At 39.7% G+C, this 17,452-nt stretch overlaps 1 protein-coding gene across 1 annotated transcript in view; it reads left to right on the top strand.

Annotated features, from left to right (window-relative positions):
• The window catches only part of LOC140732658 (dynein axonemal heavy chain 8-like), a 952,247-nt gene that overhangs the window by 442,014 nt on the left and 492,781 nt on the right, over positions 1-17,452 (top strand). Inside the window, exons 32-33 of the mRNA XM_073055351.1 lie at positions 5,255-5,355; positions 9,881-10,018. Of these exons, the coding sequence (XP_072911452.1) occupies positions 5,255-5,355; positions 9,881-10,018 (239 nt within the window). The remainder of the gene's footprint in view (positions 1-5,254; positions 5,356-9,880; positions 10,019-17,452) is intronic.

Raw genomic sequence — 17,452 nt, 5'->3', positions numbered from 1 at the left:
GACTCTTGAACAAATGAGGATAACTGCACTCATTCTATTTCTGGTGTTCCCACAACCAATGATCTCACTTTAAGGACCCTCGTCTGTTATTTCATGCTCTTGTTATCTATTCTATGTATTTATTTTTGCATTTGCAGTTTGTTGTCTTCTATGCTCTTGCTGTTTCATTGATCCTGTTTACAGTTACTGTTTTAGATTTACTGAGTATGCTCACAGGAAAAAGATTGTATGTGGTGACATGTATGTACTCTAATAATAGATCTTACTTTGAACTTTACTCAGGAGATATAGAGCTGAGGCAAAAGAGTAGTAAGGTCATTGACTGTTTCCAGATTAGTAACCTGGAAGAGGAAATATCAGCAATCGAGGCAAATTAGGGTAGATAAATCCTCAAGGCCAGTCATGTCCCCTCTGACCTTGTGTGAGACTAATGCAGAAATTGTGGGGGCTTTAGCAGAGAAATTTTAAATGTCCTTAGTTACAGGTGAAGTACTAGAGGACTGGAGGATAGCTAATGTTGCCCTGTTGTTCCAGAAAGGCTCAAAGAATAAACTGGATATTAATAGGCTTGTAGCCCAACATCAGTCATGGCTAAATAATAAATATCTATATTAATGATTTAGATGATAATGTAGTAAAATGTATCAGCAAATTTGTGGATTGCACCAGAATTAGGGGCATAATAGATAGTAAGGAAGACTATCAGTGTGATCCAGTCAGCTGGGAAATTGGGCTAAAATGGCAGTCAGAATTTAATGCAGACAAGTGTGAGGTGTTGCACTTTGGAGGACAAACCAAGGTAAGATCAACACAGAGAATGATAGGGTTCTGTGATGTGCTGTAGAACTAAGTGACCTTGAAAGTGACATCACAAGTAGATTGAGTTGTAAAGAGAAGTTTTGGCACAATGATGTCCATAAATCAGGGCTCTAAGTACAGGGGTATGGATGTAATGTTAAAGTTGTACAAGGCATTAGTGAAGTCAAATTTAGAATAGTGTGTGAAATTTCAGTCTCCTACCTACAGGGGAGATATCAATAAGGTTGAAAGATTGCAAAGAAATTTTACAAAGATGTTGCCAAGATTGAAGGACCTGAGTTACAAGGAAAGTTTGAATAGCTTACAACTTCATTTCCTGCAACACAGGAGAATGAGGGGAGAGCTTATAGAGGTGTATAGAATTATGAAGTATGCGTTCACCCTATCTCTACTCCTCAGGTTGGATGGGACTAAAAAGAGAAGTCATAGGATAGGGTGAAAAGTGAAATATTAAAGGGGAATCTGAAGGGAAACCATCACTCAGGGTGGTGCAGATTTGGAATGAGTTGTTCATGGAAATGGTAGGTGCAGATTCAGTTTTTACATTTAAGAGAAGTTTAGATAGGTACATAGGTGGGAGGGGATTGGAAGGATACAGTCTGGGAGCAGGTAAGTGGGACTATGTAGAAAGTCAGTTTGGCATGGACTAGATCAGCTAAAGGATTTGATTCTGTACTGTAGTACTCTGTGATTCTACTTTTGTTAAAGTGTTCAGTACAATTCTAACCTCCTTAACCTCCTAAGAAAGTAAAGACACTAGCATGTGTGTGTGTGTGTGTGTGTGTGTGTGTGTGTGTGTGTGTGTGTGTGTGTGTGTGTGTGTGTGTGTGTGTGTGTGAGAGAGAGAGAGAGAGAGGGAGAGAGCGAGAGAATGGGGACTTTAATATCTACCATTAAAATGGCTCAGTAGCAAAGTTGACTGTAGGGATTATTGGATAATCAGTAGTTATCAGAATCTTTGACAAATAGCGAAACAACCAACATGACAGGAAAACAAAATGGCTTAATTTTAGTAGTTACTCATCTATCTAGCTTAAATACGTCTGTCAAGGACAATGCTTCTAGGAGTAACTATGGTGCTGTTCATATGGTAACGGTCTAAAGACAACCTCTCTTGGAGACTGTGTGGCATCATTGTGATAAATGAAATGGATTCACAAGAGTTCTGTCAACTCTGAATATAATATTGAAATGATTTAGGGGACTAACTTCATTCAAAAGGGCTTCTGGAAGACCACATCAATTCTGTTAGTCTAATTAAGTTACGACATAAAATTTATGTTCAACAGCAGAAGCAGCTTTGAGGAATAGAGCTAAGTGGACTTGCAGTCAACAGATTATATTTTTCAAGGATATTTCCACCCCTAGCAATGGTGAAACAGTGAATAAATGCAAAAGACAAAACTAACAAACCTTGGCCTCTTGTAGTTTGAGGTCTAATTTCAACAACTTCATCAATGACCTTCCCTCTACGATGAGGTCAGAACTGAAGTTTAAGCTGTGTTTAGTTCCATTCACAACCCCCCAGATTAAAAATCAATCTGTGCTCCTATGCAGTAAGACCTCCATGCAGCCACAGCCTACAGTGTTCATTGTCATCATTATGGCTCTGGGCCTCTATCCACTAGAATTCAGAAGGTGACCTCATTAAAACCATTCAAATGGTGAAAGGCCTTGATAGAATGGATGTGGAGATGATGTTTCCTCTGGTGGGAGAGTCTAAGATCAGAGGACACAGCCTCAGAAGAGAAGGGCATCCTTTTAGAATGGAGATGTGGAGGAATTTCTTTAGCCAGAGAGTGGTGAATCTGTGGGATTCTTTACCACAGGCAGCTGTGGAGGCCAAGTCTTTATGTAAATTTAAGGCAGAGGTTGATAGATTCTTGATTGGTCAGGGCATGAAGGGATGTTCATTGATCCTGTTACAGTTACTGTTCTATAGATTTGCTACATATGCCTGCAGGAAAAAGAATCTCAGACTTGCATGTGGTGACATGTATGTACTCTGATAATAAATTTTACTTTAAACTTTGAACAAAGTTAGAAATCTCTTGATAATAGTAAGAAAGGCTTGGTATTCGTTAGATTTGGTGTACATCAACAGCTATCTATTACACAAAATACTCTGCAGATGCTGGGGTCAAAGCAACATGCACAACACGCACAACTCAGCAGGTCAAGCAGCATCCATGGAAACGAACAGTCAACTACCTTGACTATACCTCTTCCCACCCTGCCACATGCAAAAATGCTATTCCCTATTCCCAGTTCCTCCGTCTCCGCCACATCTGCTCTCAGGATGAGGCTTTCCATTCCAAGACATCTCAGATGCGCTCTTTCTTTAGGGATCATGATTTCCCTTCTGCCGTCATCAATGATGCCCTCACCCGTATCTCCTCCATTTCCTGCACTTCAGCCCTCACCCCATCCTCCCATCACCACAACAGGAACAGAGTTCCCCTTGTCCTCACCCACCACCCCAGCAGCCTCCGGATCCAGCATATTACCTCCACAACTTCTGCCACCTTCAACAGGACCCCACCACTAAGCACATCTTTCCCTCTCTACCCCTCTCCGCTTTCCACAGGGATCGTTCCCTCCGCGACTCCCTGATCCACAAGTCCCTCCCCACGGATCTCCCACCTGGCGCTTATCCCTGTAAGCGTAAGTGCTACAACTGTCCCTACATCTCCTCTCTTACCACCATTCAGGGCCAAAAACAGTCCTTCCAGGTGAGTCAACACTTCACTTGTGAATCTGTTGGGGTCATCTATTGCATCCGGCACTCCCGGTGCAGCCTCCTCTACATCAGTGAGACCCGGCGCAGATTGGGGACCACTTCGTCGAGCACCTCCGCTCTGTCTGCCACAACAGACAGGATCTCCCGGTTGCCACCCACTTCAACTCTGCTTCACATTCCCATTCGGATATGTCCATACATGGCCTCCTCTACTGCCATGATGATGCCAAACTCAGGTTGGAGGAGCAACACCTCATATACCGTCTGGGTAGTCTCCAGCCCCTTGGCATGAACATTGAATTCTCCAACTTCTGATAATTCCCTCCCCCTCCCTTCCCCCCATCCCAGTTTCTCTCTGCCTCCTCCTCCGGCTGCTTGTCACCTCCCTCATGGTTCCGCCTCCTTCTACTACCCATAGTGCTTTCCCTTACATTCCTTCTTCACCTTTCCTGCCTATCCTCTCCCCCACCCCTTGATCTTTCCCCTTACTGGTTTTTCACCTGGCACCTACCAGCCTTCTCCTTCCCACCCTCCCCCGACCTTCTTTATAGGGCCTATGCCCCCTCCCTCTTCAGTCCTGAAGAAGGGTCTCGGCCCGAAACATTGACTGTTTGTTTCCACGGATGCTGCCCGACCTGCTGAGTTGCTCCAGCATGTTATGCGAACAGCTATCTATTTGTATTTACTTCTGCATTCGTGGCTGATAAGTATGAAATAATGTACATTGTATAACTTATCTGATAAGGTTAAGATATACATAATATAATGATTGGTAGGGCCCAAGAAAGTACTGAGCAATAGACGGACCTTGATGTCTTATGATCCCTGATGGTAGATAAGATTGGGAAGAGATACAGAATATTAGTAAGTAATAGAATATTAGAGCAGGGAGATTATTGTGCAGCTTTATAAAATATCGTCAGGCCACAGCCAGAGTACGGCATGCACTCCTGGTTACCATACTATAGGAACAATATTATTGTACAATAGAGGTTGCAGAGGGGATTCACCAGAATGTTGCCTAGAATATAGTTTTTAACCTATGTGAAAAATCTGAATAAGCTGGGTTTGTTTTCCTTGGAACAGAGGAGGCTTAGGGGGTACCTCACTGAGGTATACAAAATTATGGGGGCATAAATTAGGTAGATAGTAGGATACATTTCCTTATGGCAAAGGCGTTAAACATTGGTTTAGGAAGAAGTTTAGAGGAGATCTTAAGATTTTTTTTCACCCAGAGGCGGGTTGAAATCTGGAATGCACTACTTTGGTTGTGAACGTAGTTACTCTCATAACATTTGAGAAGTTTCTAGATGAGCCAAGGTTTAGCAGGTTAAAGATCAAATTGGGTAAATTGAATAGTGTTAGAGGGGTACTTGATGATTGGCATGGTTGCGATTAAACAAATGGTTTTGCTGTGCTCTATAATTCAGTGACTCATTGAAATGAAATGCATCGATAAACAAGATACAGATCAGTCATGAATTATACGCATGGCATTAAAAGCTTGTGAGCCATCTACAATTCATTAACCCCTCAAAATAACTGAAATTGACACACACCGGTAATCTGAATCGTAAGTGAAAAAATGCATCAAAAATGCAAATGTAAAATGAATGGAATTTATAATCTGTGTAGAACAACAAAGAATCACCATCACTGTCAATAGTGCTTGTACCTGCTCTTTCTTTGCTTCAGAGTTGGTTTGATGACTTATGGAGGAAGTTTGAGACATGTTCATCAGGAGAACGATTATTTGGATTGCCTGTCCAGGATTATGAACTACTACAGAAAAATAAGTAAGTATTATTTAAAACTTCCCATGCTGGTTAATTATTTCTTTTTGCACCCAGATCTAAACAGATCTTCAGATGAACCTGGGAAACAAGACTATGTAAATAGAAGTAAGGCCAATACAAAAACTTTTTCAAAGATGTACTGTAAAAAAGGCAATGCTGAATGGCTTCTTTTATGTTACACAGTGCTTTGACAGGGTATATAAACTAAAGTGTGGTTTGAATATCAATGGGGGCTCAAAAATCAGGCACTATCTATCTGCATTATGAAACCAGCTTAAATCCTTTATTAGCTGCTTCTGAATAAAGTCCAATGGCAATTTACTTTGCTTATCAGCATAGACTAGTTGGTCCGGTGGATTGAAATTTCAATAAAATTTACACTTCATTTGATATATGGTTTCCCAGCTTCTTTGAAACTCATAAAAAAGAGCATAGCAGGAGCACAGTAACATTTCAAAGTTGATTTGAATTTGTGTAAATATTACAATGCCCACGTATATTTGCAGGTACTTTCCTACTTACTAGTGAAAGGAATTTGTCCAAGTTGCTTTTACTGAGAACCTACTTTACACAGTATAGAGGTTTTCTGTATTACACAAGCCTAAGTGACATACTGGATTGAGTTTTGGATAACAATTAATAGAAGCGGCATTATCACCAACACTGACATGATTTTGAATAGTCCAACTACCAAGCTTCTAAACCTGGGCTACAGTAGCTCTCTCTGCAACTGAATTCTTGACTTTCTCATCAGGAGACCATAGTAACGATCGGTGATAACATATTTGGGTCCACTAGTTTTCACACATTATTTGTTAATGACTTGGATGACTGAATTGATGGTTTTGTAGCCAAGTTTGTCAATGGTACAAAGATAGACGGAGGGGCACTTCAAAGATGCATGCTTAGCCCAGTGCTCTCATCTCTCTACACTTACGACTCTGTGGCTAAGATCTAAAAATTTGAAATAACTTCACTATTCACTATATTGGTAAAATCTCAGATGGTGATGAGGAGGCATACAGAAATGAGATAAATTGGTTGAGTGGTGTTGCAAAAACAACCTCACATTCAATGTCAGCAAGTCCAAGGAATAGGTTGTGGACTATGAGAATGGGAAGCCATAAACACCAGTCCTCATTGAGGGGTCACTGGTAGAAAGTGTAAGCAGTTTTAAATTCCTGGGTGTCAGCATCTCGAGGTTCTATCCTGCATCTAGCACATTGAGGCAATAATGAAGAAGGCACACCAACAGCTCTACTTCAATGGGAATTTAAGGATATTTGAGGTGTCATCAAAAACTTGCAAATTTCTATAGATGTATGGTGAAGAGCATTCTGACTGGTTGCATCATAGCCTAGTATGGAGACTCCAAAGCACAGATTCACAAGGGGCTGCAGAGGGTTTGAGAATCAGCAAGCTCCATCACGAGTACAACCCCCCACTTTCACTGAGGACATCTTCAAAGAGTGGTGCCTCAAGAGGACAGTGTCCATCAGTAAAGTCTCTCACCATCCAGAGCATGCCTTCTTCTTAGACCTTAAGGCATAGGAGCAGAATTACACCATTTGACCCACTGAGCCTGCTCTGTCATTTGATCAGGGCTGATTTATTTTCCTTCTCATCTTCATTCTCCTGTCTTTTTCACATAATCTTTGGCACTCATACTAATCAAGAATTTACCAAACTCTAATTTAATTATACCCAATGGTCTAGCTTCCACAGCCACCTGTGGCAATGAATTCCACAGATTTGGCACCTTTTGACTAAAGAAATTCCTCCTCACCTCAATTCTAAAGGGACACCTTTCTATTTGGAGGCTGCACTCTCTCACTATTGGAAACATCCTCACCTTGTCCACTCTATCCAGGTCTTTCAATATCCAGTAAATGTCAATGATACCTTTATTTTGCTAAATTCCAGTGAGTACATGCCCAGAGACATCAAATGCTCCTCATATGGTAACCCTTTCATTACTAGGATTATTCCTATAAACATACTCTGGATCTTCTTCAATTCCCACACACCCTTCCTTAGATTTGGGACCCAAAACTGCTCACATTCTCCTTATGTAGTTGAATCAATGCCTTACAGGCCTCAACATTACATCCTTGATTTATATTCAAGTTCTCTCAAAATGAATGCTAACATTGCATTTGCCTGCCTCACTACTGACTCAACCAGCAAATTATCCTTTAGGGGATTCTGCACTAGGACTCCCAAGTCCTTTGCACCTCCAATTTCTAAATTTGCTCTTTGTTTTGAAAATAGTCTATGCCATTATTCCTTCTACCAAAGTACATAACCACACACTTTCTGATGTGTGTTCCATCTGCCACTTCTTTACCTGTACTCTTCTCCATCCAAGTCCTTCTACAGACTCTTTACTTCCTCTAAATTTCCTGCCCCTCCATCTGTCTTTGTACCATTGACAAACTTGGCTACAAAGCCATCAATTCTATCATCCAAGTCATTAACATATGATGTATGAAAACCAGTGGACCCAACATTGGCCCCTGCAGAACTCAACTGGTCATTGACAATCAACCAGAAACTACCCACTATATTTTTACTTTTTGCCTTCTGTCAGTCAGCCAATTTTCTATCCATGCTAGTATCTTTCCTGTAATACCATGGAATCCTATCTTGTTCAGCAGCATCATGTGTGCAAACTGGTCAAAGGCCTGAAAATCCAAGTAAGCAACATGCACTGACTCTCCTTTGTCAATCCTGCCTGTTACTTTCTCAAAGAATTGCAACAGATTTCTCAGGCAAGATTTCCCCTTAAAAGGAAACATACTGACTTTAGCCTATTTTATCATGTGCCTCCAAGTACTCTAAAAACTGCTCCTTCCACCATGCTTCACAGTTGGGATGAGGTGTTGGTGTGCAGTGCCCTTTTTCCTCCAAACATAGCAGTGTGCATTTCTGCCAAAAAGTTCAACTTTTGTCTCATTTGTCCATAGAACATTGTGTCAGAAGTCTTGTGGAACAGCCAGGTTTTTTTTTTCCAAACAAGAGACATGCAGCAATGTTTATTTCTGAAGAGCAGTGGTTTCCTTCATGGTATCCTTCCATGAACAACATTCTTGTTCAGTGTGTTTTTATAGTGGACACGTCAACAGAGAATTTAGCAAGTTCTTGTGATTTCTGCAGGGCTTTTGCTGTTTCACCTCCTTCAGAATTGCATGTTGTGCTCTTACTGTGATCTTTGCAGGATGCCCACTCCTAAGGAGAGTAGCAACAATAATGAGTTTCCTCCATTTGTAGACAATTTCTCATTGTGAACTGATGAACATTCAGATCTTTAGAAATGCTTTTGTAGCCTATTCCAGCTTCATGTGTCTCAACAGTTCTTCATCTAAGGTCCTCTGAAAGTTGTTTTGATCGAGACATGGTGCACATAAACAGATCTTTCTTGAGAAGAGCAGGCTCTGTCAGGAACCTGACTTTGTATGCCTTTTTTAAAAGGCAGGGCACCTCCAATCTCATCTCATTGATTGGAACACCTGACTCCAAACAGCTTTTGTAGAAGGCATTACCCCAGGGGTTCACATAATTTTTCCAACAAATACATCAAATATTGGATAATTTTTCTCAATAAATAAATGAACAAGTATAATGTTTTTTATATTTTTATTTAATTGTGTTCTCTTTATCTAGTTTTAGGACTTACTTGGAGATCTGATCACATTTTGTCATATTTATGCAGAAATAGAAACAAATTCTATAGGATACACAAACTTTCTAGCACTACTGTATGTCTCCATACACAGCCCTGAGATTCACTTTCTTGCAGGCATTCACAGTAAGTGCAAAGAAACACAATAGAATCAATGAAAGACCGCACACAATAAGATGGACAAACAGCCAGTGTGCAAAATCCACAAACTGTGCAAATACAAAAGAAAAATAATAATAGGTAAATAAGCAATAAATATCAAGAACACAAGATGAAGAGTCCTTGAAAGCAAGTCCACAGGTTGTGTTCAGTTCAGTGTTGGGGTGAGTGAAGGTAAGTGATGTTATCCCTTTTGGTTCAAGAGTCTGGAGGTTGAGAGTTAATAACTCTTCCTGGTAGTGTGAATCCTGAGGCTCCTCAACCTCCTTCTTGATGGCAACAGCGAGAAAAGAGCATAGCCTGGATTATGGGAATCCTTAATGATTGACACTGCTTTCTTGTAACAGCACTCCATGTAGATGTGTTCAATGCAGGGGAGGGCTTTACCCATGATGGACTGGGCTGTTCCATCATAATTTTGAGCTCGGATGCAAAATTATTGATCTAAAATGTTAACTTTGCTCCTCTCAGTAAAGATGTTGCCTGAATTACTGATTATTTTCAACATTTCTTCTTTTTATTTTAATTTAAAAGTAATGATTTGAAATCATTTTAAAGTGAATTTTAGAATAAGATTCATACCATGTCCTAATTTTTTATAAGTTCCAGCACCTGACTTAAAGAATAAATGATAGTCACTTACTTTAATATTAATAGTTTCTGCTTTTGTTGTTTTCTTTCCAGAAAAGAACTAAGTCTTCTGCAGAAATTGTATGGGCTATATGATGCAGTGATGAATAGCATTAATGGCTACTATGATGTTCTGTGGGTGGAACTGGATATTGAGAAGATTAACGCTGAACTTTTGGAGTTTCAGACTAGGTAACTGAAGTAAACAGGCCGGTTTGTTACACTTGTATTCAGGAAATGACATTAAACAATCTTGAATCTTGAATATAATTATGTTTTAACAAAATAGATATTCTTCAGTTTTTTTCAACCCTGATACTTTGGGAAAATGCACAACTTTGGCTTCATCATGTTAAAACAGATTGCAAGTAGAAGTAGAATCCATTCAGAAGTCATCTATTCTTTGTTAATGATCCAATTTTTTCACGGTTCAGTTGGTAGGTTAGGTTATACCCTTTTAAAGCAAAATATGGATTGAATGGTTGATTGAAGATCCTAAATTTAGTGGATAATTTGCTATGGAAATATTGAGAAGGATAAGATTGCAATTAGTAAGCACAGGAGTGGTATTTCAGGGGTGGAGAACTTGAGCAAGATCATGCCCAAGATTGCATGTGCAAGCATTTTGTTGGCACACAGTATGCTGTGCCACCCAATTCTTTAAACCTGACCCATAACAAAAAGCTACATAGTGATGTTCTTTACTGCCAAATGAAGGAAATTACTTTTTTTTTTACAACCTGTGAGTATGAGATGTTTTCCTAGGAAATGTCTCACGCAGGCTTGGTGTCAGCTAGATGGTTGCAAGAATATGTTAAGTTGGATGATACATTTTGAAATCCTCACAGATCTAATGTATACATCAGTACTTGGATAGTAAGCAGTTGTAGTAACAACACTATTTAGAAATGAAGTTATTTTCAATTATTTTTAAAAGATTAATATTAATTTTTGAACAGGTTTTCTAAACTGCTTCATTTATATTCTAAACTGTCCTTATTATACTTTTATTAATGGTAAAACAGTGAATACTGTACACGTAAGTAAGCAGCAGGACCCATAATTAAAAATATTATAGTTATTGTTGCTAATTCATTAAATCAATGATAGTCTCAGAGCAAAATTACTATAGCACATGAGAGAATTTTTTTAGAAGTTTATAACTAACTTGGGTGTCATCCCTGAGCCCAATCTTGAAGTTGCTCAGCCATTCAATATATCATCACTTTCCATTCCTCAAATCCATTTGCCTGTTCTTTTTTCCATAACTTTTGATTTGTCCAGATAAAGGGTCTCAACCTGGCATGTTTATTATTTATTTCTGTCCAGAGATGCTGTCGGACCCACTTAGTTCCACAAGCACTTTGTGCATGTAATGTCCTTGGTAAGTAGGATTAAGGAGAACCCCAAGCCTTTTTATATTTGGGATTAGGGATTAAGAATAAGATAACAAGGAGGGAATTTATGCTTGCAGATGCAAGATCTGTGCAAGGTACTAAAGAAATAGTTCGTGTCAAGATTCACCAAGGAGGACATGGAAGGTAGTGAGATCAGTGTGGTGCTTCCTAATGGGCAAGAGCATTTTGAGATCAAGAAGGAGGAGTGCTGTTTTTTTTTAAGAATATTAAGATAGTTGACCCCAGGGCCTGACAAGATATATCCCAGGTTTTTAAAAGAAGCAAGGGAGCAGATTGCTCGGGCCTTTATGAAGTTCTTTGTATCATCACCAGCAACAGGCAAAGTCCAAGAGGATTGCAGAATACCTAATGTTTTCTCTTCAAGAAAGGAAATAGGGATAATCCCAGAAATTAAAGGCTGATGAGCCTCAAATCTGTGGTAGGAAAGATATTGGAGAGGACTCTTGGTGTTATGATTTGTGTGTATTTGGAAATGCATGACCTGATTAGGGACAGTCAGCATGGCTTTATGTGAAGCAAGTCATGTTTCAGGATGTGATAAAAGTGATTGATGAAGGCAGAACAGTGGAAGTTGTCTGCATAGAGTTTAGTAGGGCATTTGACAAAGTCCCTCATGATAAGCTGATCCAGAAGATAAAGATGTTTGGAATTAGAACTGGCTTGCACATAGAAGACATAAAGTAGTGATGGAAGGGTGTTTCTCTGGCTGAAAGCCCATGACCAGTTGTGTACTGCAGGGATAAGTTCTGGGACCTCTGTTGTTTGTGATATACTGCATATAAATGACTTGAACTAAAATATAGATGAGTGAGTTAATGAGTTTTCAAACAGTATATAGGGCTGTAAAGGATTACAGTGCGATATACAGTATATCATTTACAGATATGAGCAAAGTGGCTTGATGGAGTTTAGTCCAAGCAAGTGTGAGGTGTTCACTTTGTGAGGTCAAACTTATGTACAGAGTGATCTTGGGATCCAAGTCCATAATTGCCTGAAAGTGACCACACAACATTAGTAAGACCAAGGAACTGATTGTAGACTTCAAGAAGGATAATTCAAGCGAAAACACACCAGTCCTCGTCGAGGGATCAGAAATGGAAAGAGTGAGCAGTTTCAAGTTCCTGGATGTCAACATCTCTAAGGATCTATCCTGGGCCAAACATATTGATGCAGTTACAAAGAAGGCACAACAGTAGCTACACTTCAATAGGAGTTTGAGGAGAAATGGTATGTCACCAAAGACACTCACAAATTTCTACAGATATACCATGGAGAGCATTTTGACTGGTTGCATCACCACCTGGTATTGAGGGGGCCACTGCACAGGATCAGAAAAAACTGCAGCAAGTTGTAAATTTAGCTAGCTCCATCATGGGCACGAGCCACTCCAGCATTGAGGACACTTTCAAAAGTCAGTGTCTCAAAAAAGCAGCATTCATCATTAAGGACTCCCATCACCCAGGACATGCCCTCTTCTCATTGCTACTATCGAGAAAGTACAGGAGCCGAAAGACACACACTCAACATTTCAGAATCAGCTTCTTCCCCTCCGCCATCTGATTTATGAAAGGACAATGAAACCATAAACAATTCCTCAGTATCTTTTCCTCTCTTTTTGTGCTACTTATTTAATTTCAAAGATTCAAAAGTACAATTTAATGTCAGAAAAATGTATACAATATACATCCTGAAATGCTTTTTTCTTTGCAACCATCCACAAAGACAGAGGAGTGCCCCAAAGAATGAACCCAAAAGTCCCCACCTGCGCATAAGTGGCAGTGAGCAACAATCCCCCCTTCCCCCCACTGGCAAAAAAAAAGCATTGCCACCACCACTGAGCACTCAAGCATGAGCAAAGCAACAGCAAAGACACAGACTTGTAATTACCCCAAAGAGTTTCACCCACTATTTGACATAACACAGGTTTCTCTCTCTCCCTAATAAGGGAGAAACAGGCGTCTTCATTTTCCCAGTGAGCGGGGAGAGATAACAAATAACTTGCTGGTTTACGATGTTAAAAGTTTGCCATGTTGCTTTTTTCAATAACTGTGCCCAAAAAACGACGCACAGCCTCAGATATCCCGGCTTCCCCAATGACACACGGGTCTCCTGTCATGACACCAACCCTCGATCCGCCCGTCTCCAGAGCCCCTAGATCCTAGGCTTCCAAATCTGAGCCAGACTCTTAGACTGAGCCTTTGGCGTGCTGACCAACCACAGCCAGTTGTGAAACCCCGCAAGCAGGTCCCATTCTCACAAAGAACCATAGTCAGCATGTAACTCCAGGTCAGGATCTTCAAAAGAACCCTGAAAGGGAAAAATAGAGATATTAAAGATGGAAATAGGGCTGTTTCTGAAGATGCAAGCAAAGGAGTCGCCATTAGGTGCCATTAACCCTCCTAATTTATATTTTATTTTTATATATACTTTTTGTAAATTATAGTTTTTATTACTATCTATTGCAATGCATTGTTGCATCAAAACAACAAATTTCACAATATATTCTGGTGATATTAAACCTGATTTTGATTCTGGAAGTAAATAGTTTAGTAAAGAAGATGAATGGGATGCCTATCTTCATAGGACAGAGCATCAAGAATAAAAGTATGGAAGCCGTACTGCAGCTGCTTAAGACTTTGGTTAGGCTGCACTTGGGATATTTTATGCAAATTTGGTCACCTCCTTACAGGAAGCATATGGAGGGTTTAGAAAGGGTACAAAAGGAGTTTACTAAGAAGCCACCTGAATGACAGGGTATGAGCTGCAAGGAGAGGGTAGACAAACTTCAGTTGTTTTCTCTGGCGTGTTGGATTCTGAACAAAGACCTGATAAAAGTTTATAAAATTATAAGAGATATTGATAGAATAGACAGTCAGATTCTATTTCCAGAGTACTGTACATGTCAAATGCTAAAGGGTATGCTTTTAAGATGAGAGGGGAGAGCTGAAAGGAAATGTGTGGGACTGTCTTTTTTGCAGAGTGGCAGGTGCTTGGAACAGGCTGGCAGGGGTCATGTTAGAAACAGATACCATAGTGATTTTTAAGAAGCTTTTCAATAGACATGTGAATTTACAGAGAATGGATGGATGATTTAGTTTTAATTTGCAAATGTATATGATAAAGACATATAAGGACTGAAAAGTCAGTTCCTGTGCTATTCTGTTCTATGGTTTATGTTCTAACTCAGAACCAAAAATATAATGATCTTTTTGCTGGAGTTATAGTCATAGTCAGCATGAGATAGAGGAGAGATAGCAGAGCGATGTAAGAGTAAAGGAGAATTCTACTTACTCAATATTAACCAGGACCATTTTAATGTGAAAGGCTCAGAAAGGGTAGACTTTTTATATGAAGGCTGGTTTGATGGAAAGATTAGAGAAGGTCATAGTACTGGACATAATCTTAGAATCATAAGAATTATACAGCACAGAAACATGCCCTGTGATCCAACTTTTCCATGCCAACCAAAGTGCTTATCTGAACTAGTTCCATGTGCTATTTCCCTCCAAAATGTTCCTATCCAGGTACCTGTCTAAATGTCTCTAGAAGTTGTAATTGTCCAAGCCTCTATCAATTCCTATTGCAGCTTGTACCATATATCCGCCACTCTTTATATGAAAAGCCTGGCTTCAAGACCCCTTTAAATCTTTTTCCACTCTCCTTGAAGCCATGACCTCTAATTTTAGACTCTCCTGCACTCGGAAAACAACTGTGACCCATCACCAATGCCACTCATGATTTTATATACCTCAATAAGTTCATCCCTCAGCTTCCTATGCTCTAGGAAAAGGAACTGTATTCTTTCCAGTCTCCTTGAAAAGCTCAAGCTGTCCAATCATGGCAACATCTTTATTAAGCTTTTCTATACCCTTTCTAGCTTAATGACATTCTTCCTTATGACCAGCTGACCAAAACTGCATACAAGTGCAGAAATCTTGACAAGTGGTTGGGATTTCAGTGGGGGAGGTCTTTGGAGTTAGTGACTATAACTTTTTAAGTTTTAAGGCGATTATGAAAAGGAATAGGGTGATCTAGAAATTAAGATCTTTGATTGAGGAGGGCTTACTTAATCTCATTAGCAAAGCTGGGGAAAATGAAACGGGTAGCTTCTACTTGCAGAAGAATCTTTATTAGGTAAGTAAAATTCATTGAAAAATGAAATAGAGTTCAGGGCTAAGATATTCCTGTAATGATGAAAAAGAATGACACTAAGTCCATGGAATCCTGAACGTGAATGGATATTGAGAGCTGGATAAAAATATGTATATAGTTGATATTATGGAACATGTTTGCTATATTTGCATTCTACTGCTGCCACAAAACATCACATTTTATGAGTGATGTCGGTGGCAATAAACCTGATTCTGATTCTTATTCTGAATAGGAACTGAAATATGAATTTATGTTGAGTAGGAGGATGTAGTTGAGATCTTAAATGAGTATTTCTCACCTGTAGTCTCTAAGAAAAAGACCATTATGGCTGATAAATTCAGGAAAGAGAATGGTGAAATTCTAGAATATGTTATGAAATTACAGGTTCAAGATGTCTTAGCAGGCTTAAAGATAGATAAATCCCCAGAATCTGATGAGATCAGGTCAAGGCAAGTTGAGTTTATAGTTATGTGCACAAATAATATGAAAAACTTGTATTGTAGCCACCAGCAGCACACAATGTATCCCAAGCTGCTATGGAAGGCAAAAGAAACAGATTGCTGGAAACTGGCAGGTAATTATTAATCTTAACTAACCACAAGTGATGTTCCAAGTGACTGGAAAACAGCAGATGTGGAGTATATTGAGGGACTAATTAGCAGAGCAAATGATATACAGGTGACCTTTTGTGTTATGGCAACTCAGGTTATGAAAATCACTCCATAAAAATTTGAGATACCGAATAGAAATTGCTCTCATATAATTTGAGTAAAAAAGAGCAAATAAATTACCACTATTTTAAAAATTGTAATTCATATTTCTTAACGGCCTGTTTTCTAGGAATCCAATCCTCACCCCAGCCCCCTTTAATGTAGGAGTCATTTGTATTAGAATTCATAAGTAGATGAAACAGACCCACTTGTTCTGCAAGCTGGACTTTCCACTGTACTCTCCACACACCCATACTATCATATGGGTGCAGAGATCCCTTCAAACACTGTTTCCCTTGCCGGAGTTGGGCAGGGAAGCAAAACAAGCTTTAATGGGAATTTGTCCAAGACAATAAATCTCTGAGGTCTTGTCTTGGAATATCCTGATTTGACAGTTTGCCTATCCTGGCAACAGTAAAGTGCAGATATAGCCATAGTCAGGGGTTCCGTTTTTGCCACTTAATGTTGAAGAGCTTTTTGAGGCAGACTGTGTGGAAATGGTTCAGTTTCTTGGCATGTTATTGGTATATTTCATGTTTTGCGGGTATAAAGCAGAGTGGGAAGTACTATGGTCCTAGACTTATACCTCTTCTATTCCAGTCATTGGCATAAAGTCTGCCAAAGACTTCACTTGCTTTGGCAATCCTGGCACTTACTTCATCATTATGATGCTCATTTGATGTTCTGGGATAGTGTGCTACCAAGATACACGAACCTGTTCACTAGGTTGAATCTTTGACCATTAATTGTGAAATTTGGCTCAACATATGTTTTCCCTTCCACTGGCTGATGCATTACTTCAGTCTTCTTAGTGTTGATGGTAAGCCCAAAGTTGATACACACATCAGAATACTTGTCAACACAGTGCAGCATATCATATTTTGAACCAATGTTGAGGCATAGTCATCAGCAAAGAGGAAGTCTCTAGTGATATCTGTCATAACCTTAGTTTTTGCTTGGAGCCTCCTAAAATTGAACAGTTCACCATCAGTATAGAATCTGATGCTGATACCTGCATCACCATCTCTGAAGGCATCAGTCAACATAGCAGAAAATACCTGATTGAATACTGCTGATGCCAAGGCACAGCCCTGCTTGATCCTGTTTGAGACAGGGAAGGGTTTGGATGTCTCACCATTGTCCTGTATGCTAGTTTGCATGCTGTCATGGAGTTGCTGCACCATGGTGATGAATTTCCTCGGGCATCTGTACTTCACCATGGTCTTCCACAAACCTTCTCTGATAACAGTGTCGAAGGCCTTAGTCAGATTAACAAAGCAGAAGAACAAGTTAGTGTTTTGCTCCTGGCATTTCTCTTGCCAGCTGCCTTGCAACAAACCTCATGT

Source organism: Hemitrygon akajei, chromosome 9, assembly GCF_048418815.1.
Source record: "Hemitrygon akajei chromosome 9, sHemAka1.3, whole genome shotgun sequence".
In the NCBI taxonomy this organism is placed as follows: Eukaryota; Metazoa; Chordata; class Chondrichthyes; order Myliobatiformes; family Dasyatidae; genus Hemitrygon; species Hemitrygon akajei.
The sequence above is the reverse complement of the archived record's forward strand: the minus strand, read 5'-3'. Positions and strand labels throughout refer to the sequence as shown.